At 42.4% G+C, this 27,227-nt stretch overlaps 2 protein-coding genes across 2 annotated transcripts; both read right to left on the bottom strand.

Moving 5' to 3' along the window:
- Nucleotides 1-3,711: 3,711 nt before the first annotated feature.
- Nucleotides 3,712-11,550, bottom strand: LOC121537959 (transcription initiation factor TFIID subunit 8). The gene is made up of 8 exons (XM_041845635.1): nt 11,343-11,550; nt 10,881-11,040; nt 10,595-10,693; nt 10,432-10,494; nt 5,671-5,795; nt 5,432-5,579; nt 5,100-5,242; nt 3,712-4,335 (listed from the first exon to the last, which is right to left on the bottom strand). The coding sequence occupies exons 1-8, from the start codon at nt 11,388-11,390 to the stop codon at nt 4,195-4,197; spliced, it is 927 nt and encodes a 308-aa protein (XP_041701569.1). The 5' UTR covers nt 11,391-11,550; the 3' UTR covers nt 3,712-4,194.
- A 1,673-nt stretch (nt 11,551-13,223) lies between these two features.
- On the bottom strand, nt 13,224-14,222 carry LOC121537413 (G0/G1 switch protein 2). The gene is made up of 2 exons (XM_041845050.1): nt 14,157-14,222; nt 13,224-13,918 (listed from the first exon to the last, which is right to left on the bottom strand). The coding sequence occupies exon 2, from the start codon at nt 13,901-13,903 to the stop codon at nt 13,565-13,567; it is 339 nt and encodes a 112-aa protein (XP_041700984.1). The 5' UTR covers nt 13,904-13,918; nt 14,157-14,222; the 3' UTR covers nt 13,224-13,564.
- Between the last annotated feature and the right edge of the window lie 13,005 nt (nt 14,223-27,227).

The following is a 27,227-nucleotide window of genomic DNA, read 5'->3' on the forward strand; positions in this document are numbered from 1 at the left end:
AAAACATCCCCACAACATGATTCTGCCACCACCATGCTTCACCGTAGGGATGGTGCCAGGTTTCCTCCAGACGTGACGCTTGGCATTCAGGCCAAAGAGTTCAATTTTGGTTTCATCAGACCAGAGAATCTTGTTTCTCATGGTCAGAGTCCTTTAAGTGCCTTTTGGCAAACTCCAAGCGGGCTGTCATGTGCCTTTTACTGAGGAGTGGCGTTCTACCATAAAGGCCTGATTGGTGGAGTGCTGCAGAGATAGTTGTCCTTCTGGAAGGTTCTCCCATCTCCACAGAGGAACTTTGGAGAGCTGTCAGAGAACCATCGGGTTCTTGGTCACCTCCCTGACCAAGGCCCTTCTCCCTCGATTGCTCAGTTTGGCTGGGCGGCCAGCTCTAGGAAGAGTCTTGGTGGTTACAAACTTCTTCCATTTAAGAATGATGGAGGCCACTGTGTTCTTGGGGACCTTCAATGCGGCAGACCGTTTTTTGTACCCTTCCCCAGATCTGTGCCTCGACACAATCCTGTCTCGGAGCTCTACGGACAATTCCTTCGACCTCATGGCTTGGTTTTAGCTCTGACATGCACTGTCAACTGTGGGACCTTATATAGACAGTTGTGTGCTGTGTCACTGTCCTCTTGCAATAGGACCAGCTGGATGGCAAAAACAGTGCTATTAGTACCTAAAAAGTAATATTAATCAAAAAATAAGTATTGACCATGCCAAAAGAGTTGAAAAGGAAAGTTTTGAGGGAGGAAAAGAAAGGTTCAATTCTGGCTTTACTGGCAGAGGGATACAGTGAGCGTCAGGTTGCTTCCATCCTTAAAATTTCAAAGACGGCGGTTCATAAGAACAAGGTCAAGCAGCAGACATTGGAGACAACAAAGCTACAGACCGACAGAGGGCAAAAACGACTCTACTGACCAGGATGACCGCCAACTCATTCGAATGTCACTCAACAACCGTAGGATGACATCAAGTGACCTACAAAAAGAATGGCAAACGGAAGCTGGGGTGAAGTGCACGGTGAGGATGGTTCGAAACAGGCTCCTAGGGACAGGGCTGAAGTCGTGCAAAGCTAGAAAAAAGCCCTTCATCAATGAGAAACAAAGAAGAGTCAGGCTGAGGTTTGCAAAAGACCATAAGGATTGGACTGTAGAGGACTGGAGTAAAGTCCAATTTTCAGCTTTGCCCAACACCTGGTCGTCTAATGGTTAGACGGAGACCTGAAGAGGCCTACAAGCCACAGTGTCTCGCACCCACTGTGAAATTTGGTGGAGGATTGGTGATGATCCGGGGGTTCTTCAGCAAGGCTGGAATCGGGCAGATTTGTCTTTGTGAAGGACGCATGAATCAAGCCACGTACAAGGTAGTCCTGGAAAAAAACTTGCTTCCTTTTGCTCTGACATTGTTCCCCAACTCTGAGGATTGGTTTTTCCAGCAGGACAATGCGCCATGCCACACAGCCAGGTCAATCAAGGTGTGGATGGAGGACCACCAGATCAAGACCCATGGCCAGCCCAATCTCCAGACCTGAACCCCATTGAAAACTTCTGGAATTTGATCAAGAGGAAGATGGATGGTCACAAGCCATCAAACAAAGCCGAGCTGCTTGAATTTTTGCGCCAGGAGTGGCATAAAGTCACCCAACATCAATGTGAAAGACTGGTGGAGAGCATGCCAAGACGCATGAAAGCTGTGATTGAAAATCAGGGTTATTCCACCAAATATTGATTTCTGAACTCTTCCTAAGTTAAAACATTAGTATTGTGTTGTTTAAAAATTAACATGAACTTATGTTCTTTGCATTATTCGAGGTCTGACAACACTACATATTTTTTGTTATTTTGACCAGTTGTCATTTTCTGCAAATAAATGCTCTAAATGACAATATTTTTATTTGGAATTTGGGATAAATGTTTTCAGTGGTTTATAGAATAAAACAAAAATGTTATTTTTACCCAAACACATACATATAAATAGTAAAACCAGAGAAACTGATAATTTTGCAGTGGTCTCTTAATTGTTTCTGCAGCTGTATATATATATATTTTTTTTTTTAACAATATTGGCCTCTTACACTATCCTTAACATCCCACACACTGCTTAAACGGGTCACACTGTCCAAACATTGCCTCCAAAAAAAACATCTGGGATTGTCATTATCTCCAGGTATATTGCATTATGGTCACATTATTAAAATGCAATAGTAAAGTAAACACAAGTTAATTCTCATTCATTGAACATGGAGAACAGAGAAGCCAATCGTGTAAACCTGAAGTTCCCAGCCAATTTGCATAATTTACGTGCATCCATCCACCAGGTTACCATTGTTAAAAGGTAAACAAAAGGAAGACGGAAACATGGCGGCGCGGGATGAAGGTACAATTATTAGCATCTGTCCACATTGCCTTTTTTTATGTCGCAGTTTTTATCTATTTGCATCAATAAAAATGTCCGATTTAATCTTTGAATGTGTAGCTCCCCTGCGGAGCTTCGCCTTTGGCAGCTGCCAAGAGCGGAAGCTATTTCCGATCCACTGTGCACCTAACCGGCTGGGCAACGACCTGTCACTTCAGGGAGCCCCACACCTGGCCCTGGCTGCTATGACAATCATGTTGTGAGTTTCTCTGTCCTATACTGTCATGTTCTTTCAACCACCCTCTATCCCCTATACCTGTTATACTGTTGATTTCAAATAAACCAATTTGGTTGTTTTCAGCATTGTGTAATACATAATGCTTGCTGAAGCTACTCAAACAGCCAGTTAAAATAATACAAGGCGTCCCATCAGGTTGCTACCATTCTGTATGATGTACAGAAGAGACCTGAGAGTGAAAAAGGATACACTCTTGCGGCAAGGACTGCTGCACGGTTTCTGCACTGTGCTCAGGTAGGAGAATTATGATCATGATACATTTTGATAGCCAACATGTTTTTGGAAAAACGTAAAGGTTGATCTATTGATGTGAGAAATTAGTCAACTTATCTGCATTAAAAGCACTTTGAAACATTGTCTTTTCATAGGCATGCAGATTGTAACCTCTACATCCCTATCATTTTCAGGTCTCTGAATACCCTTCTCTGTAAATGTGTTTTCTTCCTAACACCCAGATAATCACTCATTCTCCTCAGAAGTATCAGCAGGACAGAACCTGGTGTAAAGTGTACCCTCTTGGCAGAACCCCCTTCAACTCCACCACAAAGAGGTTCAGGACCAAGCCTGTTACAGCCGACTCCAACACAGGGTGTGTGTGTGGTTATTGGCAGTGGCACTCTCTCCAAACAGTCCATGACAGGAAAACACTGATTATCTATTGTATAAATGCATTGCATGTATCAATCTTAAAATATATTGACTACTGACAGCAGTTTTTATGATTCAGTCCTGGGGGCATTTGCTCATGATACTACTCGAGAGTCGTAAGGTGTTGTGGCCTATGAACTTCGGCTCCCAGACGGAGGTAGACTGCCCCGACTCGAGAGGAAAGCCTTGAGGACAGAGGTGTGTTTATTTTACTCTGCATTACAATACAAAGTAATACAGAGATTCATGTAAATGTATCTTCAGCAATAACATCTAATGCCATTGCATGTTTGTCTTACATAGCTCCTTTGTGACAAAGAGTTTGCCAAGCAAAGGACTAGTGTGGCATATCTACAGTTGTTCTACTCCTGACTCTGCTGGGGGTCAACCTGATACAAGCACAAATAAAGTGTTTTTATATATCAGCTTTAATATAGATATTCACCAATCTCTCCATGTATACAAAGTGGACAATGAAGTTGCCGGATTTCTGCCCTCATGTGTATTTGGTGATTGGCTAATGTGTAATTTGGTTAAATGAAAGGTTTACATGTTAAAATACAAATCAAAACATTTATTTCCTACTCATTATTTACCAATGACTGAACTCATAATTTGGAAATGTTAAATATTTTCTTTCACGACAGAACCACTCCACACATTTGAAAAATATGAATTGTAAAATGTTTGTTTGCTCATGAATGTACTGGTGAAGAATCTGATAATGAGCAGTGTTTGCCCCGTAGAAAGTTGAGGTGAGAGTCCCTCACTCCAGATGTCCACGTGGGTCCACTTCTCACAGAGGCACAGAACCGTTGATTGCTTCTTACAATTGACCCTTCATTGTGTCTGACAGATAGAAGTCAGAATTAGTAGCTAAGTGTAGTGAACTCTCACTTCTTCCTCCTCACTTTGGGTTTCTTGACCGGCCTCAGGTATGGGTTGTCAATCATGTTTTCTTCACTGGCCTTCACTGACGGAACCACACCCCCAGGGGGCAGCATGGAATTCTCCTTATCAGCTCCAGGATCATCCTGAATTTGAATAAAAAGGTATAGATGAGGAAAATAAACGTAATTTAAAAAATATCTAATTTACAACTAGCCTGGCCCTGGACTCCATATTAGAGATGGATACTAGCAGTGTCATCCCAATAAGGATGTAGCAATCAACACCAGGTACATTTGAATATACACTGTGTATACCAAACATTAGGAACACCTTCCTAATATTGAGTTGCACCCCCCACCCCCCACACCTTTTACCCTCAGAACAGCCTCAATTCGTTGGGGTGTCAAAAGTGTTCATCAAGGATGATGGTCCATGTTGACTCCAATGCTTCACACAGTTGTGTCAAGTTGGCTGGATGTCCTTTGGGTGGTGGACCATTCTTGATACACTCGGGAAACTGTTGAGCGTGAAAAACCCAGCAGCGTTGCAGTTCTTGACACAAACCGGTACGGCTGGCACCTACTACCATATCCTGTTCAAAGGCACTTAAATCTTGCCCATTCACCCTCTGAATTGCACACATACACAATCCATGTTTCAATTGTCTCACAGCTTAAATAATAATTTAACCTGTCTCCTCCCCTTCATCTACACTGATTGAAGTGGATTCAACAAGTGACATCAATAAGGGATCATAGCTTTCACCTGGTCAGTCTATGTCATGGAAAGAGCAGGTGTTCCTTGGTTTTTCTGTTGAAAGGTTAATTCTGTATAGGCCTAACCACATTGCACTGCAGATAATATAACTCGGGTTAAATATTTCCCTTGGCCCATGTCCCTGACTCACATTGAGGTTGTTGCCTGGCGTGTTCTCGCTGTCGGTCTGGTCATCCTGTTCAGAGGAGTCTGTCTCCTCCAGAGTCTGCAGCTCCAGTTCTGAGGGCAGCAGGGCACTGAGGTACGGGATGGAGCTGGGCCGCGCTGCGATCACTGGCAATCACAATAACAAAGGCATCAGTATTATTACCAATGCAAACACAGGCACACACTCTCTGTAGTAAGAAATTAGATGAGTGGGAACTGAAAACTTCCATATTAGAAGCATTTTCGTACAGATTGTGAAAGAATGAAGGGAAAAATTTAACAGAATGAGAACCACAACAACGAGCGCTCGCTCACATGGAAAGGCAGTGATGTCATCCTTGAAAAGGCTCTGTGTTTCTCCGGTCTTGGCCATGAAGCGTGTGAGAGCTCGCTCCACGTCTCTCCTCTGAGAGGCTGCCTTCTCTCGCACCACCTGGTAATCTGACACAGGCTCCCGAAACGTCTGTGACAGAAAGACAACAGGGAGGAAACTCACTCAGCTTGTTCATCTTTAAAAAATATTTTCACTACTGTAAGACGTGTGGTTGACTCACTGGAGTTTTGATGTAGGTGTGAGGATCAGGGAACTCAGGGAAGTGGCTGGGGATGTGGAAGGGATGAGTGCGTTTCTGTCCAGCGATCAAGGCCTTCGGGATCACAGGAGCATTCGTTACTGGAGCTGAAAAATACACAGATTGTCAGGTAGGCAACTAGGCATCACACTTTCATTCTAGGACCAGTCACTATTGCTCGATAGTGTTGTGTTTTGTGCTCAATTCTAGTCAAAGGGTGTTTTCACATAGTTTTCTTTAAAAATAACAGATCTCAGTCCTCTTTAAAGTTAACTTTTTGGTTAAAAAAAAGCAAAAGAACTCAGTTCTCTTTGTATTCACACTGCCATTGCCTTTGAATGAGGACTCAACTCTTTTGCCAGTTCAATTCACCCATTTTGTGGTCCGAGTCCTTTTTGCATTCACATTGCTATGTTTAGAAAGGAACCAAGATCTTTTTCCAAAATTCAGTCAATGCACTCTGGGTTTTTACAAAGTGCAGGACAAGCCATTTCATCAATACGTGTTATCGGACACCTAGATATACAGTTGAAGTCGGAAGTTTATATACACTTAGGTTGGAGTCATTAAAACTTGTTTTTCAACCACTCCACAAATTTCTTGTTAACAAACTATACTTTTGGCAAGTCGGTTAGGACATCTACTTTGTGCATGACAAGTAATTTTTCCAACAATTGTTTACAGACAGATTCTTTCACTTATAATTCACTGTATCACAATTCCAGTGGGTCAGAAGTTTACATACACTAAGTTGACTGTACCTTTAAACAGCTTGGAAAATTCCAGAAAATGTCATGGCATTAGAAGCTTCTGATAGGCTAATTGACATAATTTGAGTCAATTGGAGGTGTACCTGTGGATGTATTTCAAGGCTTACCTTCAAACTCAGTGCCTCTTTGCTTGACATCATGGGAAAATCAAAATAAATCAGCCAAGACCTCAGAAAAACAATTGTAGACCTCCACAAGTCTGGTTCATCCTTGGGAGCAATTTCCAAATGCCTGAAGGTACCACGTTCATCTGTACAAACAATAGTACGCAAGTATAAACACCATGGGACCACGCAGCCGTCATACCACTCAGGAAGGAGACGCGTTCTGTCTCCTAGAGATGAACGTACTTTGGTGCGAAAAATGTGCAAATCAATCCCAGAACAACAGCAAAGGACCTTGTGAAGATGCTGGAGGAAACAGGTACAAAAGTATCTATATCCACAGTAAAACAAGTCCTATATCGACATAACCTGAAAGGCCGCTCAGCAAGGAAGAAGCCACTGCTCCAAAACCGCCATAAAAAAGCCAGACTACAGTTTGCAACTGCACATGGGGACAAAGATCATACTTTTTTGGAGAAATGTCCTCTGGTCTAATGAAATAAAAATATAACTGTTTGGCCATAATGACCATCGTTATGTTTGGAGGAAAAAGCAACATCTCAAGACATCAGTCATCAATCAATCAATCAATCAATTTTATTTTATATAGCCCTTCTTACATCAGCTAATATCTCGAAGTGCTGTACAGAAACCCAGCCTAAAACCCCAAACAGCTAGTAATGCAGGTGTAGAAGCACGGTGGCTAGGAAAAACTCCCTAGAAAGGCAAAACCTAGGAAGAAACCTAGAGAGGAACCAGGCTATGAGGGGTGGCCAGTCCTCTTCTGGCTGTGCCGGGTGGAGATTATAACAGAACCATGCCAAGATGTTCAAAAATGTTCATAAGTGACAAGCATGGTCAAATAATAATCAGGAATAAATCTCAGTTGGCTTTTCATAGCCGATCATTAGAGTTTAAAACAGCAGGTCTGGGACAGGTAGGGGTTCCATAACCGCAGGCAGAACAGTTTAAACTGGAATAGCAGCAAGGCCAGGCGGACTGGGGACAGCAAGGAGTCACCACGGCCGGTAGTCCCGACGTATGGTCCTAGGGCTCAGGTCTCTCAGTTGGCTTTTCATAGCCGATCATTTAGAGTTGATCATTGTCCTTTTGGAAGACCCATTTGCGACCAAGCTTTAACTTCCTGACTGATGTCTTGAGATGTTGCTTCAATATATCCACATAATTTGCCTTCCTCATGATGCCATCTATTTTGTGAAGTGCACCAGTCCTTCCTGCAGCAAAGCACCCCCACAGCATGATGCTGCCACCCCCGTGCTTCACGGTTGGCATGGTGTTCTTCGGCTTGCAAGCAGCCCCCTTTTTCCTCCAAACAACGATGGTCATTATGGCCAAACAGTTCTATTTTTGTTTCATTAGACCAGAGGACATTTCTCCAAAAAGTACGATCTTTGTCCCCATGTGCAGTTGCAAACCGTAGTCTGGCTTTTTTTTATGGCGGTTTTGGAGCAGTGGCTTCTTCCTTGCTGCGCGGCCTTTCAGGTTATGTCGATATAGGACTTGTTTTACTGTGGATATAGATACTTTTGTACCGGTTTTCTCCAGCATCTTCACAAGGTCCTTTGCTGTTGTTCTGGGATTGATTTGCACTTTTCGCACCAAAGTACGTTCATCTCTAGGAGACAGAACGCGTCTCCTTCCTGAGCAGTATGACGGCTGCGTGGTCCCATGGTGTTTATAATTGCGTACTATTGTTTGTACAGATGAACGTGGTATCTTCAGGCGTTTGGAAATTGCTCCCAAGGATGAACCAGACTTGTGGAGGTCTACACATTTTTATTCTGAGGTCTTGGCTGATTTCTTTTTGATTTTCCCATGATGTCAAGCAAAGAGGCACTGAGTTTGAAGGTAGGCCTTGAAATACATCCACAGGTACACCTCAAATTGACTCTAATGATTTCAATTAGCCTATCATCAGAAGCTTCTAAAGCCATGACATAATTTTCTGGAATTTTCCAAGCTGTTTAAAGGCACAGTCAACTTAGTGTATGTAAACTTCTGACCCACTGGAATTGTGATACAGTGAATTATAAGTGAAATAATCTGTCTGTAAACAATTGTTGGAAAAATTACTTGTGTCATGCACAAAGTAGATGTCTTAACCGACTTGCCAAGACTATAGAACTTTGTGGAGTAAAAATGAGTTTTAATGACTCCAACCTAAGTGTATGTAAACTTCCGACTTCAACTGTATATATATATTATTACTTTTTACTCTGCCCCGCTCCATCCTTGACTTTTCCTAAATAAGTCTATATTTTAATTTTATTTAACCTTTATTTAACTAGACAAGTCCATATAACATACTGTTGGGCCGTTGCCTCTCCTTCTCCCGACAGTGGGGCCTGCTCCACTCCTTCTTCCGACAGTTGAAAGTGCAGTGCCCAGCTGATAATCACCCCGATAATTGCCTCGAAAGTGAACCTAAACTATACTGAAACTAATTTCACATATAACAGAGTAAATAAATGAAGTAAAGTATGAGGGGGAGAATGGGTGCGCTGATGAATGAGGGGATGCGAACGATGCAGAATTATGTCATCACCAATTGTGAATGAAGAACAGGGCGGGCCATTCTATTGTATTGATCCATTCTAATTATAATCTTAAAATGGTATGTACCCTATATCAGTCCACCGAATCAAAGCAGTCTTATCAGTCTACTCTGGCCTACTTGGAGTAGGCTACACAGTGAGAGCGTGCATAATTGTACACGCTGAACAGTTTTCTATATCTGGGAAAATATCCACATCGGGCAGCAGGTGAGCGCGTGTCAGAGACCTTACGTTGGCAAGGAGAGAAATGTCACCATGGACATTAACTTTACTGTCATTGTCGAACAATATGCTTGCAAAGAAAACAAGTCTGTTTGGCACCATGAACAAAGTGAGATGGGACCTTCCTCCCTCTGCGCAAAATAAGGCACCTGCACAGCCGTTGTTACAACGTTGCTGAAGAATGACAAGACTATGACAAGACTATGGGAACACAATAAAGAGAAAAACTGAGACTATTACGCACTACAACCAAACAAAGGTCACGTGTAGCGCAGGTGGTAGAGCAATTGCGCTTGCAACGCCAGGGTTGTGGGTTTGATTCCCACTGGGGACCAGTACAAAAATGTATGCACTCACTACTGTAAGTCCCTCTGGATAAGAGCTTCTGCTTAATTACAAAAAAAAGTATGTCAAAGTGTATCAAGCAAGTGAAAGTTATGAAAATTGTGTCAACTGTTAGGACAAGGGATAACAGCTAAATAAAATCCAATTGATGCCATTGTGTGGAAATGCACACAATATGAGCACGAGCTGACAATAACTGACTCTTTTTGACTGCTGTCATATCGACACATTCATTATAATGCCATTATTGCTTTTGTGCCGAGTTTCACTATTTATCAAGGCCACTTGGCACTTATAATGATGTTGAGGCTACTGATGTTTTCACCGCTTGTATTTTATTTAATTTATTTTTTTGGGGGGGTTCATCGAAGCCCAGCGGTTCTAGTGTTAAGAGCTAGAATTGATTTTCTACCTTATGTTGTGATTCTCACCAAATATGTTGTCTTCTCACACTATTCAAACCCCACAATCGAATAAACAGCTTATGAAGCTCTCTTATATATCACATTTTTCAAACAAATAATCTTAATTAAAAACTCCACACATATTTTGGAATTTCTGTGCATCCTTGACAATCGCTAATCAATATCCCAAAACAGCACCAATTTCTTTACGCGAACCTGCACATCATCTTCTCTCTTTTGTAGCACCAATGTGAGGGGTTATGGCAGGGGGAAATGTGTTGCAGTAGACCCTCCCCCCCACTAACAGTAAAGACATACTCACGGGCAGTTATAACCATCCTCTGTGATCTCTTGGCATACACTGGCAAAGTGTTCACATTGAAACCTGTGGTGATACATGAAACATAAGTTAATGAAGGCAAATTAAATAGAGATTTCATTTTCAAGCTGTATTTCTTTAGCATCTTTCCTGAGGTTAAACTCACCCATTTCAATGAGTGTGACCACAGTGTCAGAGAGGGTGGGTGTGATTCTGGCTGTGTGTTCACAGTAGGCCTTGGCACAACGTCCCACTTCAGATATGTCTGAAAAAGCATAGGGAATAGACACCAATTAGTGGTCAGTAATACAGACAATTGTGATGATTTCTTAAAAGGCCTAGTCACGGCTTGTTGTTTAATTCAAGCCAGCAAAGGTTATTGTTAGTTTAATCCCAAACTGAAAACATTTATGAATGACATTTTCAATAACATCAAAACAATGGTTACATACAGCTCTGGATCATCTCAGTGAGTGATTCCACGGCTGCCTTCTCTGCGCTTTCGAACCCACACTCCGTCAGCAGAGAGCTCACCACCACTTGGAGGGTGCGACGCCGGGCAAGTTGGTAGTTCTCTGCCGGGCTGGACGTCGCCTTACCACCGCCCGAACGCTGTAAAACATACAGATGTGGTGAGTGAGACAACCCTTTCTCTCAGGGTTAGCTAACTACAGTTGCTAGCTATATGTCTAGTCAGCATTTTTGACGTCGACACCAGTTTACAAATCGCATGACATAGGATTGTGAACAGCAAGTCAACCACCTTAGGTAGCTAACAGTTACAACATTCGTTTAAACGTAACGTTAGCTAGTGGAAGGCTTTCATTTGATGAGGCAAAACAAAAAAATGTCTAGCGTATTTTAATTTGCTAGTTAGCTAACCTTACATAGCTATGACAAAATATTTTATTTACCCCTACTACAGCACTGAATCCACCCGCCATCACCGCAGGGTCCGCCATCTGCACGGTATGGTGTTTATTTGCCCTCAACTAGCTAGTTATTTCACAAAGTTACGCCTTTCTGACTAACTAATAAATTATGATTAACGCGTTAGCTAGCTAGGCACAGCCAGAAAAACAACACTGGCGTCATTTCCCGCAGGACAGGCAGTTTCTGCTTATGAGATAGATTTGCTGCCACCTACTGCATGAACTGTCTAAAAATCGAATCAAATCAAATCAAATTGTATTGGCCACATGCGCCGAATACAACAGGTGCAGACATTACAGTGAAATGCTAACTTACAGCCCTTAACCAACAGTGCATTTATTTTTAATAAAAAAAGTAAAATAAAACAACTAAAAAGTGTTGAGAAAAAAAGAGCAGAAGTAAAATAAAATAACAGTAGGGAGGCTATATATACAGGGGGGTATCGGTGCGGCTAGTTGAGGTGGTTGAAGTAATATGTACATGTGGGTAGAGTTAAAGTGACTGTGCATAAATTAGCTGTTCAGGAGTCTTATGTCTTGGCAAGTGAATGTGAGTTAAACCCAATTATATCTATTACATTTACATTTACGTCATTTAGCAGACGCTCTTATCCAGAGCGACTTACAAATTGGATTAACCTACATCATTGGCAGTGGTGTAAAGTACTTAAGTAAAAATACTTTAAAGCACTACTTAAGTAGCTTTTTAGGCTATCTGTACTTTACTATTGATATTTTTGACTACTTTTACTTTTACTTCACTACATTCTTAAAGAAAATAATATACTTTTTACTCCATACATTTTCAATGACACCCAAAAGTACTCATTACATTTTGAATGCTTAGCAGGACAGGAAAATTGTCAAATTCACACACTTATCAAGAGAACATCCCTTGTCATCCCTACTGCCTATGATCTGACCGACTCACTAAACACACATGCTTTGTTTGTAAATTATGTCTGAGTGTTGGAATGTGCCCCTGGCTATCCGTAAATAAAATGGTGGCGCCTGGTTTGCTTAATATTAAGGATTTTTAAATGATTAATACTTTTACTTTTGATACTTAATTATATTTGAGCAATTACATTTACTTTTGATACTTAAGTATATTTAAAACCAAATACTTTTAGACTTTTATTGAAGTAGTATTTTACTGGGTGACTTTCACTTTTACTTGAATAATTTCCTATTAAGGTATCTTTATTTTTACTCAAGTATGACAATTGTGTACTTTTTCCACCACTGATCATTGGTTAAATCTGACCTCAACTTCAAGTCTTTGAATACTGTATGGAACTTTTGTCCTCTTTATGTACACCAATTAATTAGCATTTCAGCGTTCCTGTCCCTTTTCAAAATGTGTGTCCTCTCTGAAACCTAGAGTATATAAACCTTGGATTGCTGATGCTATGTATTGGCCAATGAGAGGCTTTGAAGCCACTGGCCGCTTTATTGGTACACCTCAGAATGAGGTGTGGAATGAATGGAATTCTACAGTATTTCAATTAAATGTTTCAAGGACAGAATTACATAATTACATGTTTTTATGTATTTATTTACTGTAGGGGGAACAGTAACATTAGTACGCTCTAAAAAATCAACCTTAAGGAAAATGTTTTTATATATTTATTTATTTATGTTCAGTTCATATAATATAATTTAAAAGTATGCATTAAGGTGTCTGTAATAGAATATACTTGGCAAAAACGAAAGTAGACATTTATAAATGCATTTCTTTAGCTGCGCAGTGGCCTTAAAACAGAGCCCCGTCAGTCATCTAGGGTGTATATACATCATTGGGCAGGCTACTTTAGGCTACTCACAACACTGTTTGACATGAACCACATCATGACCCAGTGGTAACATAAAATAGGTTTATTAGGTCGCCAAAAGAAAATACAAATTCTCAGTCAGTCACAGAGCTTCTGCTGCCCAGCAGCCAGTCATAACTGTAGCCTGTTGTTGCATCGGTCCATCTATCCATCCATCCATCCATCCATCCATCCATCCATTCCGTCTCTTCTCTTCTCATTGCTAATAAGTCAAGGGGTCCCTAAACATGGCCAAATTATCATGATAAAATCATCAAGTGCAATCCCTTTTGATTGCCAGGGTGATTTAGCTTATTTCACCACATTTTGTGTTCTAAGTGTTGGTTTCATTAGTGTTCAATCAACATGAGAAGGAGTTGCAGTGCATCTTCAACAGGCATGTGACCTGATAGATGCCCTCCTCTGACGACCTTCCAGTGGCTTCTTAGCGTCAATCTCCGTTTGCAACTCATCCACAACATCAGGCTCGTCAGTGGTTATCTCTGGCTCCAGCATTTGCCTCTTCTTCTCCTCTGTGATCAGCTTGATAATTTCCTCGTCTAATGGTTCCTGTTCACAAAATGGCATGCATACCGTTTCCACCAGTCCACCGACCACTCCAAACAATGCCAGGGTAGAACCCAGCAAGTACACCTTCATCATGCCCCGACTGGGCCTCTGGCTCAGGATCTCTTTAGCGAATGGAATTATCTCGTTTATGGTCTCCATTGTCTTAAGTTGAGTCTATGGAGGGAAAATAACATGTAATAATTAATAGGCTATTCAATCGCTCTGCAAATAAAAAAACAAAAAAATAATTAGTACTGACCACTGTGCGTACATTTTATGATCATCATAATGCATTAAGTAATATCAGTGAAAATATCTCAAATATTCGGACAATGTAGATTCCACTGTATAATTCTAAATAAGATTGAATGAAGAGTGCACAGAAGAGCAGAAAATATTTAAATGTACTTACGTGTGTAGGGACCTGTTAAATTATTTCTTTAGATTTCGTCTTAGTCAAGCATCCACACGCAAAGATGCAATGAGAGGTGCTGGGTTTTATACACAATGAGATCCATGTCAACTCCCACATAGTGTGAAATTATGAATATTCATGACAGAGTGTTTAGAGCAAATGCAGTGGTGGAGGCAACTGCTTTGAGGCAATGTCTTCAATGTCTGGTGCAATGGGCATTTGTCCAGGAAACAGCCAAGATTGGGTACAAAGGCAAGGTCATCGAAACCCCCATCTTGCCAAAATATATTGTGCAAGTAATATCACGTGAGTTACATGTGTTTGGGTCATGCAACAGAGATGCAATGGTGTGGTTGGACAAGTTAAAGTGATGCTCCAGAGGTTTTGTATAATTTCAGCTAGTAGTTTTGAAAGTAGTGCTCACGAGCCAAAACTGGTCCCCGAACATTGTGCACAATTGTGTACTACGTCATCCATTTCGTATGATATGCTATGTCCTGCAAAATATGATATTTTACGTCCTGCAATTCGTATGATATGTCACGAATTCCAATTCGTACAATATGTTACGAATGTGTAAGTGCTTAAGATCCCGGACTGCATCTTTATTAAGTGTAGGAGTGCTGAATAGGCTACTGTATTACTGCAGTCTTATCACGTGAAAAGCAGTTATCACTCAGCCACTATTGAGTGAGTGTCGGCTTGACAGTGTATGATGCTACGTAATACCACTACAGAAACCCATTGATCCTACTGCTTTTAAACAGTGCTATGAGTGTGGCATGGTAGTTCTACAATGCAGTCCAATATTTGCTGACGTGTCATCAAAAAAAGAAAGTTAAATTATGTCAAAGGTGAAAACCTGACCCACTTTTGTGGGTCTCATCTACCTGCAATTCTTTGAAGTTGAACTAGGCAAATAGTTCATCATAAGAGTGAAACTTGTATTGCCTACTATTCTTTTGTATTCGGGAATTGACAACTCCACAATGAAGAATAGAGAGAGCTTAGACTAACACTACGCATGTTGCTTAACATTGACCATCATGTGCATTTGGTTGATGGGTTTGTGTCCAGTGTCTGGTTGCTGAACATTGACCATCATGTGTGGTTGGTAGGTTTGTGTCCAGTGTCTTGTACATTAAACACCATCAGGAGAGGTTGACTTGTATCCATTGAGAATTATTTCATGTGAAGAGTACCACCCCCATAAAGATCAATCAAATTATCTCTGTGAACACCCCTTTATTGGTTGGAATGCCCCGGCTGCAGTGTTAGGTTCATTCCTAATCAGATAAAATAATACAGATAGCTTTGGGGAAGTCCCAATGCCTCTGAGACCTCCAGTGTCAGTGCCTTAGCCGATGGGTGTCCACAACAAATGGGTGTATATATTGACATTGATGATAAATTGATGAGGTTACGTTGGATGTGTGTGAAGAACCATGCCCTTTGACATGATTTCCAAAAGCAGGACAAGAGGTGGAAGACAGTCGTCTGGTTCTGTTGTGAAATAGTCTGTTCCCTATCACTCGTCACAGAGGGCCATGTGTTGTCATTTCAGCAATACTGAAATGGCACCGATGGCGATAATAAAAACGTATCATATTGTCAGAACTGGGTGACTGTTAAAAAGGCTTTTTCACACTCCAGACCCACTAACATTCTTCAAAATGTGACTGCTAGTCAGACCAAAGGTATAAAGTCCACTGTAAAATTGCATTGTCACACATTACTATCTGGAATCCTGTGATTCCCACTCACGTAATTTATTCTCATGCCATGTGCAAAGTAGATCCAACCTTTCCCCTCTCACTGGTTCTTGGCCATGGTAAACTCCCTAGAAGTGATGTTGCGTAATGTGGCTGCAATTACGCTGTCAGGAAAACCATTACGTGTAAGAGGAGAGCTACACAGACTCTACATAGACTCTCTGTTTTAGTAAGCTGTGGCTCTGGACTGGCGTGTTTGTGACTGTGAGGAAACTGGGAGACTGTTTTGGGACCGTTGCCCCATATTTCTGGGTTCTGTGCCACGCTCTTTTGCCTGAATAGGCAGTCTGTCTCGGCTAGCTGTGCTCCAAGTCAACTATCTTGTGGTTGGGAGGGGAGGGAGGTGGGGTGGAGGGGTTGGAAAGAGGGATCACACACTGCACGTAGCACTCATGTGGGGACCTTTTCATCCATACCACATGAGAGGAAAGGACAGAAGTACACCAACATTGGATTAGCTAGCTGATTTAATAACATTTGATTAGCTAGCAGTTTTAATAACATTGGATTAGCTAGCTGATTTAATAACATTTGATTAGCTAGCAGTTTTAATAACATTGGATTAGCTAGCTGCTTTAAAGCAGTATTTTTGAAGAGGGGGATTTGGTGGACTGTATAAGAGGGAAAAATAACATCTTTCATATATGTGTTTTCAGATTTAAAAAAAAGAGGCCTGTATTGCTGATGGTTCCCTTTATCTAATATTAGCTTTTGGTTGAAGGTCTGATAACATTCAGAAAAGGGGCAAATACTTTTTCACGGCACTGTATATCTATATATATACAGTTGAAGTCGGAAGTTTACATACACCTTTGCCAAATACATTTAAACTCAGTTTTTCACAATTCCTGACATTTAATCCTAGTAAAAACTCCAGAATGGCGCAGTGGTCTAAGGCACTGCATCGCAGTGCTAGCTGTGCCACTAGAGATCCTGGTTCGAGTCCAGGCTCTGTCGCAGCCGGCCGCGACCGGGAGACCCATGGGCGGCGCACAATTGGTCCAGCGTCGTCCAAGGTAGGGGAGGGTTTGGCCGGCAGGGATGTGGGTTCGTTTCCCACGGGGGGCCAGTATGAAAAAAAAAATATATATATATATTTTTTTTTAAAATACATGTATGCATTCACTAACTAAGTTGCTCTGGATAAGAGCGTCTGCTAAATGACTAAAATGGAAAAAGTCCATGTCTTAGGTCAGTTAGGATCACCACTTTATTTGAAGAATGTGAAATGTCAGAATAATACTAGAGAGAATGATTTATTTCAGCTTTTATTTCTTTCATCACATTCCCAGTGGGTCAGAAGTTTACATACACTCAATTAGTTTTTGGTAGCATTGCCTTTAAATTGTTTAACTTGGGTCAAACGTTTCGGGTAGCCTTCCACAAGCTTCCCACAATAAATTGGGTGAATTTTGGCCCATTCCTCCTGACAGAGCTGGTGTAACTGAGTCAGATTTGTAGGCCTCCTTGCTTTTTCAGATCTGCCCACAAATGTTCTATAGGATTGAGGTCAGGGCTTTGTGATGGCCACTCAAATACCTTGACTTTGTTGTCCTTAAGCCATTTTGCCACAACTTTGGAAATATGCTTGGGGTCATTGTCCATTTGGAAGACCCATTTGCGACCAAGCTTTAACTTCCTGACTGATGTCTTGATATGTTGCTTCAATATATCCACATAATTTTCCTTCATTTACGTTTAGGTCATTTAGCAGAAGCTCTTATCCAGAGCGACTTACAAATTGGTGCATTCAACTTAGGATAGCCAGTGGGACAACCACCCTTTTTTTTAAATGGGGGGTGGGGGGGAGGAGGGAGGGGTAGAATGATTACTGTTATACTATTCCAGGTATTCCTTAAAGAGGTAGGGTTTCAAGTGTCTCCAGAAGGTGGTCAGTGACTCCGCTGTCCTGGCGTCATGGGGGAGCTTGTTCCACCATTGGGGTGCCAGAGCAGCGAATAACTTTGACTGGGCTGAGCGGGAACTGTGCTTCCGTAGAGGTAGGGGGGCTAGCAGGCCAGAGGTGGATGAACGTAGTGCCCTCATTTGGGTGTAGGGTCTGATCAGAGCCTGAAGGTAAGGAGGTGCCGTTCCCCTTACAGCTCCGTAGGCAAGTGCCATGATTTTGTAGTAGATGCGAGCTTCAACTGGAAGCCAGTGGAGTGTGCAGAGCGGGGTGACATGAGAGAACTTGGGAAGGTTGAACACCAGATGGGCTGCAGCGTTCTGGATAACTTGTAGGGGTTTAATGGCACAGGCAGGGTGCACAGCCAACAGCGAGTTGCAGTAATCCAGACGGGAGATGACAAGTGCCTGGATTAGGACCTGTGCCGCTTTCTGTGTAAGGTAGGGTCGTACTCTGCGAATGTTGTAGAGCATGAACCTACAGGATCGGGTCACCGCTTTGATGTTAGCGGAGAACAACAGGGTGTTATCCAGGGTCACGCCAAGGTTCTTTGCACTCGTCTGGCAGACATATCAGTGTGGATGTCGGATCACCACCTCAAGCTGAACCTCGGCAAGACGGAGCTGCTCTTCCTCCCGAGGAGGACACAATGGATTTGTCAACCGTGAATGCGAGATCATGGAGCGGGCAGTCCTTCCCCGGGAGGAAGAGCAGCTCCGTCTTGCCGAGGTTCAGCTTGAGGTGGTGATCCGACATCCACACTGATATGTCTTCCAGACATGCAGAGATGCGATTCACCACCTGGTTATCAGAAGGGGGAAAGGAGAAAATTAATTGTGTGTCATCTGCGTAGCAATGATAGGAGAGACCATGTGAGGATATGACAGAGCCAAGTGACTTGGTGTATAGAGAGAATAGGAGAGGGCCTAGAACTGAGCCCTGGGGGACACCAGTGGTGAGAGCACGTGGTGCGGAGACAGATTCTCGCCACACCACCTGGTAGGAGCGACCTGTCAGGTAGGACGCAATCCAAGAGTGAGCAGCGCCGGAGATGCCCAACTCGGTGGAGAGGAGGATCTGATGGTTCACAGTATCAAAGGCAGCAGATAGGTCTAGAAGGATAAGAGCAGAGGAGAGAGAGTTAGCTTTAGCAGTGCGGAGAGCCTCCGTGACACAGAGAAGAGCAGTCTCAGTTGAATGACCAGTCTTGAAACCTGACTGGTTTGGATCAAGAAGGTCATTCTGAGAGAGATGGCAGGAGAGTTGGCTAGAGACGGCACGCTCAAGAGTTTTGGAGAGAAAAGAAAGAAGGGATACTGGTGTGTAGTTGTTGACATCGGAGGGATCGAGTGTAGGTTTTTTGAGGAGGGGTGCAACTCTCACTCTCTTGAAGACGGAAGGGACATAGCCAGCGGTCAAGGATGAGTTGATGAGTGAGGTGAGGTAAGGGAGAAGGTCTCCGGAAATGGTCTGGAGAAGAGAGGAGGGGATAGGGTCAAGCGGGCAGGTTGTTGGGCGGCCGGCCATCACAAGTCGCAAGATTGGAGAGAGAGGGGAGAAAGAAGTCAAAGCATAGGGTACGGCAGTGTGAGCAGGACCAACGGTGTCATTTCACTTAATAAATGAGGATCGGATGTCGTCAACCTTCTTTTCAAAATGGTTGACGAAGTCATCCACAGAGAGGGAGGAGGGAGTGTAGGAGGAGGAGGATTCAGCAGGGAGGAGAAGGTGGCAAAGAGCTTCCTAGGGTTAGAGGCAGAGGCTTGACATTTAGAGTGGTAGAAAGTGGCTTTAGCAGCAGAAACAGAGGAAGAAAATGTAGAGAGGAGGGAGTGAAAAGATGACAGGTCCGCAGGGAGATGAGAGAATGTCCACTTGGGAGAGATGAGGATTCCTGTGCCACCGCCGCGCTGACCAGATGCTCTCGGGGTATGCGAGAATACATGATCAGACGAAGAAAGAGCAGTAGGAGTAGCAGTGTTTTCTGTGGTAATCCATGTTTCCGTCAGCGCCAAGAAGTCAAGGGACTGGAGGGTAGCATATGCTGAGATTAACTCTGCCTTGTTGGCCGCAGAACGGCAATTCCAGAGGCTGCCGGAGACCTGGAACTCCACGTGGGTCGTGCGCGCAGGGACCACTAGATTAGAGTGGCAGCAGCCACGCGGTGTGAAGCGTTTGTATGGCCTGTGCAGAGAGGAGAGAACAGGGATAGACAGACACATAGTTGACAGGCTACAGAAAAGGCTACATTAATGCAAAAGAAATCGGAATAAAATTAACTAAACATCTGGGGAAGCAAGAGAGCGGGCCTCGCTCACTTACCTTTCACTGAAACACTCAAATGTAACTCTCCCAACTTCCACTTTAGAAATTATAATTGTTGTAAACAACAGCGGTTCAATGTTTTCTAGGAATAGACTCTAACTTAGTTTATTCAGCTAGCTAACTTGGTACAGTATTCTTCCGTGAAAACCGCCCAGGGCACCGTATCCTATGACGCCATAGCTAACTAGCATGCTAGCATCCAATAACACACGGTTTAGCACCAATACTTGGTTACAACAAACAACCAACACACTAAACAGATGGACATCATGAAAATGATCGGAGAGGTTGAGAGTAGAAGAAGTTCAGGAGCAAAAAAATAAATAAATATATATATATATATATATATAGATATAGAATTATTGTAAAATTAACTCTGTCCATAAGGTGTAGGTAGTAAGTATAGACCGGAAGTAGAGGCCTGGGCGTTGTTGTTCACTAATTTACTCCAAGTAGGGAAAGGATGGTGGGGTTGAAAAGTAATAAAGGGGAATATATATATATAAAAAATTTAAAAAACATGGGGGATTGGAAGTGATGCAGACAATTACATTGATAGAAGATACAATCTATCTGCAATATTAAGCTGATCCATCCCCCCCAAAAAAAAAAAAAAACACACTAAACAGATCATTCGTGTCCGTGTCAAGTTCCTTTCATATCGCAGAAATAATTAAACGTTGGCTAGCTAGCACAAAGTCAGTCATGCTAGCTACACAAGAGGACTACAATCAATCAATCAATTTTATTTTATATAGCCCTTCTTACATCAGCTAATATCTCGAAGTGCTGTACAGAAACCCAGCCTAAAACCCCAAACAGCTAGTAATACACATCTCGAATGTTCAGAAAGTGAAGCTTTACGTTGCAAAATTCTCATTGACTAAAATGATATTGTATTTAGATGCTACAGTACTGCTAGCTGGTAGTGTTGGCTAGCTAGCAATGGCTGCGGTGTTGACTTTGTTTGAAAAACGGCGTCGCTGCGAACGAATGTAGCTGGCTAGCTAACCTCGATAGTTTCTCTATACTACAACTTTATCTTTGATACAAAGACAACTATGTAGCTAGCTAACATTATACTAATCAAATCGTTCCATTGTAATGTAATGTGTGTCATATTACCTGCGGAGCGAAGTACAGCATGACTACTCACTCCTTCCTCATGATGCCATCTATTTTGTGAAGTGCAACAGTCCCTCCTGAAGAAAATGAAGTGCAACAGTCCCTCCTGAAGAAAAGCACACCCACAGCATGATGCTGCCCCGTGCTTCACGGTTGGGATGGTGTTCTTCAGCTTGCAAGCGACCACCTTTTTCCTCCAAACATAACGATGGTCATTATGGCCAAACAGTTCTATTTTTGTTTCATCAGACCAGAGGACATTTCTCCAAAAAGTACGATCTTTGTCCCCATGTGCAATTGCAAACCGTAGTCTGGCTTTTTTATGGCGGTTTTGGAGCAGTGGCTTCTTCCTTGCTGAGCGGCCTTTCAGGTTATGTCGGTATAGGACTCGTTTTACTGTGGATATAGATACTTTTGTACCTGTTTCCTCCAGCATCTTCACAAGGTCCTTTGCTGTTGTTCTGGGATTGATTTGCACTTTTCGCACCAAAGTACGTTCATCTCTAGGAGACAGAACGCGTCTCCTTCCTGAGCAGTATGACGGCTGCGTGGTCCCATGGTGTTTATACTTGCGTACTATTGTTTGTACAGACGAATGTGGTACCTTCAGGCATTTGGAAATTGCTCCCAAGGATGAACCAGACTTGTGGAGGTCTACACATTTTTTTCTGAGGTCTTGGCTGATTTCTTTTCATTTTCCCATGATGTCAAGCAAAGAGGCTCTGAGTTTGAAGGTAGGCCTTGAAATACATCCACAGGTACACCTCCAATTGACTCAAATTATGTCAATTAGCTTATCAGAAGCTTCCAAAGCCATGACATCATTTTCTGGAATTTTCCAAGCTGTTTAAAGGCACAATCAACATCTGACCCACTGGAATTGTCATACAGTTAATTATAAGTGAAATAATCTGTCTGTAAACAATTGTTGAAAGAATTGCTTGTGTCATGCACAAAGTAGATGTCCTAACCGACTTGCCAAAACTATAGTTTGTTAAAAAGAAATTTGTGGAGTTCTTGAAAAACTAGTTTTAATGACTCCAACCTAAGTGTATGTAAACTTCCGACTTCAACTGTATATATTCACAACAGGACCGAGTTTGGGAAACCCTGATCTAGGTCACTGTCTGAATTGGGTCAAATGACCAAGTGGAGAGAACTTTCTGCTTTTATTAGAGGGACAGAAGATAAACAAGCAAAAGCAATGACGTAGGATTGTTTGTGTATACACATTACATTTGTTGATGATAAAGCTACAGAGAAAAAAATAATTAACAATGGACATATAGAATATTTAGAAAACACCAACAGCAAGCTCCACTGAGCTTGGGACAGAAGCAACTAACTACCTTGTTTTAAAGGAGGAATAATATAATCAATACAGTAATAAAATCAGAATAATATTGCTATTATCGTAATCTCTTCAGCACAATGATAAATTATATTTACAATTATATATACAATCTCACCCTTCATTAATGTGATTTGGCAAGTCAATAACAGTACATTAATGGTATTTACACTGGCAATGATTTGTCAGTGAGCACATACAGTCGTGGTCAAAAGTTTTGAGAATGACACAAATACTAATTTTCACAAAGTCTGCTGCCTCAGTTTTGATGATGGCAATTTGCATATACTCCAGAATGTCATGAAGAGTGATCAGATGAATTGCAATTAATTGCAAAGTCCCTCTTTGCCATGAAAATGAACTTAATCCCCAAAAAACATTTCCACTGCATTTCAGCCCTGCCACAAAAGGACCAGCTGCCATCATGTCAGTGATTCTCTCGTTAACACAGGTGAGAGTGTTGACGAGGACAAGGCTGGAGATCACTCTGTCATGCTGATTGAGTTAGAATAACAGACTGGAAGCTTTAAAAGGAGGGTGGTGCTTGAAATCATTGTTCTTCCTCTGTTAACCATGGTTACCTGCAAGGAAACACGTGCCATCATCATTGCTTTGCACAAAAAGAGCTTCACAAGCAAGGATATTGCTGCTAGTAAGATTGTACCTAAATCAACCATTTATCGGATCATGAAGCACTTCAAGGAGAGAGGTTCAGGGCGCCCAAGAAAGTCCAGCAAGCGCCAGGACCGTCTCCTAAAGTTGATTCAGCTGCAGGATCGGGGCACCACCAGTGCAGAGCTTGCTCAGGAATGGCAGCAGGCAGGTGTGAGTGCATCTGCACGCACAGTGAGGCGAATACTTTTGGAGGATGGCCTGGTGTCAAGAAGGGCAGCAAAATAAGACACTTCTCTCCAGGAAAAACATCAGGGACAGACTGATATTCTGCAAAAGGTACAGGGATTGGACTGCTGAGGACTAGGGTAAAGTCATTTTCTCTGATGAATCCCCTTTCCAATTGTTTGGGGCATCCGGAAAACACCTTGTCCAGAGAAGACAAGGTGAGCGCTACCATCAGTCCTGTGTCAACAGTAAAGCATCCTGAGACCATTCATGTGTGGGGTTGCTTCTCAGCCAAGGGAGTGGGCTCACTCACAATTTTGCCTAAGAACACAGCCATGAATAAAGAATGGTATCAACACATCCACGAGAGCAACTTCTCCCAACCATCCAAGAACAGTTTGGTGACGACGAATGCCTTTTCCAGCATGATGGAGCACCTTGCCATAAGGCAAAAGTGATAACTAAGTGGCTCGGTGAACAAAACATTGACATTTTGGGTCCATGGCCAGGAAACTCCCCAGACCTTAATCCCATTGAGACCTTGTGGTCAATCCTCAAGAGGCGGGTGGACAAACAAAAACCCACAAATTCTGACAAACTCCAAGCATTGTTTATGCAATAATGGGCTGCCATCAGTCAGGATGTGGCCCATAAGTTAATTGACAGCATGCCAGGGCGGATTGCAGAGGTCTTGAAAAAGAAGGGTCAACACTGCAAATATTGACTCTGCATAAACGTAATGTAATTGTCAATTAAAGCCTTTGACACTTATGGAATGATTGAAATTATACTTCAGTATACCATATATACAGTGGGGAGAACAAGTATTTGATACACTGCAGATTTTGCAGGTTTTCCTACTTACAAAGCATGTAGAGGTCTATAATTTTTTATCATAGGTACACTTCAACTGTGAGAGATGGAATCTAAAACAAAAATCCAGAAAATCACATTGTATGATTTTTAAATAATTAATTTGCATTTTATTGCATGACATAAGTATTTGATCACCTACCAACCAGTAAGAATTCCGGCTCTCACAGACCTGTTAGTTTTTCTTTAAGAAGCCCTCCTGTTCTCCACTCATTACCTGTATTAACTGCACCTGTTTGAACTCGTTACCTGTATAAAAGACCCCTGTCCACACACTCAATCAAACAGACTCCAACCTCTCCACAATGGCCAAGACCAGAGAGCTGTGTAAGGACATCAGGGATAAAATTGTAGACCTGCACAAGGCTGGGATGGGCTACAAGACAATAGGCAAGCAGCTTGGTGAGAAGGCAACAACTTTTGGCGCAATTATTAGAAAATGGAAGAAGTTCAAGATGACGGTCAATCAACCTCGGTCTGGGGCTCCATGCAAGATCTCACCTCGTGGGGCATCAATGATCATGAGGAAGGTGAGGGATCAGCCCAGAACTACACGGCAGGACCTGGTCAATGACCTGAAGAGAGCTGGGACCACAGTCTCAAAGAAAACCATTAGTAACACACTACGCCGTCATGGATTAAAATCCTGCAGCGCACGCAAGGTCCCCCTGCTCAAGCCAGCGCATGTCCAGGCCCATCTGAAGTTTGCCAATGATCATCTGGATGATCCAGAGGAGGAATGGGAGAAAGTCATGTGGTCTGATGAGACAAAAATATAGCTTTTTGGTCTAAACTCCACTCGCCATGTTTGGAGGAAGAAGAAGGATGAGTACAACCCCAAGAACACCATCCCAACCGTGAAGCATGGAGGTGGAAACATCATTCTTTGGGGATGCTTTTCTGCAAAGGGGACAGGACGACTGCACCGTATTGAGGGAAGGATGGATGGGGCCATGTATCGCGAGATCTTGGCCAACAACCTCCTTCCCTCAGTAAGAGCATTGAAGATGGGTCGTGGCTGGGTCTTCCAGCATGACAACGACCCGAAACACACAGCCAGGGCAACTATGGAGTGGCTCCGTAAGAAGCATCTCAAGGTCCTGGAGTGGCCTAGCCAGTCTCCAGACCTGAACCCAATAGAACATCTTTGGAGGGAGCTGAAAGTCCGTATTGCCCAGCGACAGCCCCGAAACCTGAAGGATCTGGAGAAGGTCTGTATGGAGGAGTGGGCCAAAATCCCTGCTGCAGTGTGTGAAAACCTGGTCAAGACCTACAGGAAACGTATGATCGCTGTAATTGCAAACAAAGGTTTCTGTACCAAATATTAAGTTCTGCTTTTCTGATGTATCAAATACTTATGATTCCTTCTCTCACAGTTGAAGTGTACCTATGATAAAAATTACAGACCTCTACATGCTTTGTAAGTAGGAAAACCTGCAAAATCGGCAGTGTATCAAATACTTGTTCTCCCCACTGTATATATATTTATCTCACTGAGTTACAGCAGTTGTGTATTAGAAAAATAAAGCCTGACAATGAAAACATAAGGGACTGACAGAGAACAAGAGAATTTTGAGAAACCCAAAGAGCTTAAACATTAATTAATTTTACCATCATCAGACTCAATGTTCCCCATCAATTTCCCCCATTAGTGCTAAAATCCTGCTTCTTTATACAATCCACATCAAAATCGGCTACTATTTAGACAATTTTTTCACACCATGGAACAGCACAACTACCTAAGACTGTCTAATAGTTCAGACAGAAAACGGCACGTATTTGTTTAACCATTTATTAGAAAGTAAATGACAATACATTAGGTGTTGGCGGTTGGCTCTGCAGCTTCATGGTAGCTCACTGCCATAGACGGGTTGGTTGCTTAGCACAAAATCGATGAATGCGCAACTAAGGGGCAAAACAGACAGAGTTGGCGTAGATTGTTGACAACATGTAAACTATACTGAACAAAAATATAAACGCAACATGTAAAGTGTTGGTCCCATGTTTCATGAACTGAAATAAAATATCCCAGACATTTTCCATACGCACAAAAAGCTTATTTCTCTAAAATGTCTTGCACAAATTTGTTTACATCCCTGGCAGTGATAATTTCTCCTTGGCTAAAATAATCCATTTCACAATGCCACAGATGTCTCATGTTTTGAGGGAGCGTACAATTGGCATGCTGACTGCATGAATGTCCACCAGAGCTGTTGCCATAGAATTGAATGTTAATTTCTCTACCATAAGCCGCTTCCAACGTCGTTTTAGAGAATTTGGCAGTACGTCCAACCGGCCTCACCATCGTAGACCACGTTTACGGCGTTGTGTGGGTGACCAACAGATACCAGTGCATTCGGAAAGATTTTATTCTAAAATTGATTAAATTGTTTTTTTCCCCTCATAATGACAAAGCAAAAACAGATATTTAGAAATTTTTGCAAAAAAACAACAACTGAAATATCACATTTACATAAGTATTCAGACCCTTTACTCAGTACTTTGTTGAAGCAGCGATTATAGCCTTGAGTCTTCTTGGGTATGACGCTACAAGCTTGGCACACTGTATTTGGGGAGTTTCTCCCATTCTTCTCTGCAGATACTCTCAAGCTCTGTCAGGTTGGATAGGGAGCGTCACAGCACAGCTATTTTCAGGTCTCTCCAGAGATGTTCGATCGGGTTCAAGTCCGGGCTCTGGCTGGGCCACTCAAGGACATTCAGAGACTTGACCCGAAGCCACTTCTGCGTTGTGTTGGCTGTGTGCTTAGGGTCGTTGTCTTGTTGGAAGGAGAACCTTCGCCCCAGTCTGAGGTCCTGAGCGCTCTGGAGCAGGTTTTCATCAAGGATCTCTCTGTACTTTGCTCCGTTCATCTTTC

This window comes from Coregonus clupeaformis, chromosome 24 (assembly GCF_020615455.1).
Source record: "Coregonus clupeaformis isolate EN_2021a chromosome 24, ASM2061545v1, whole genome shotgun sequence".
NCBI lineage: Eukaryota > Metazoa > Chordata > Actinopteri > Salmoniformes > Salmonidae > Coregonus > Coregonus clupeaformis.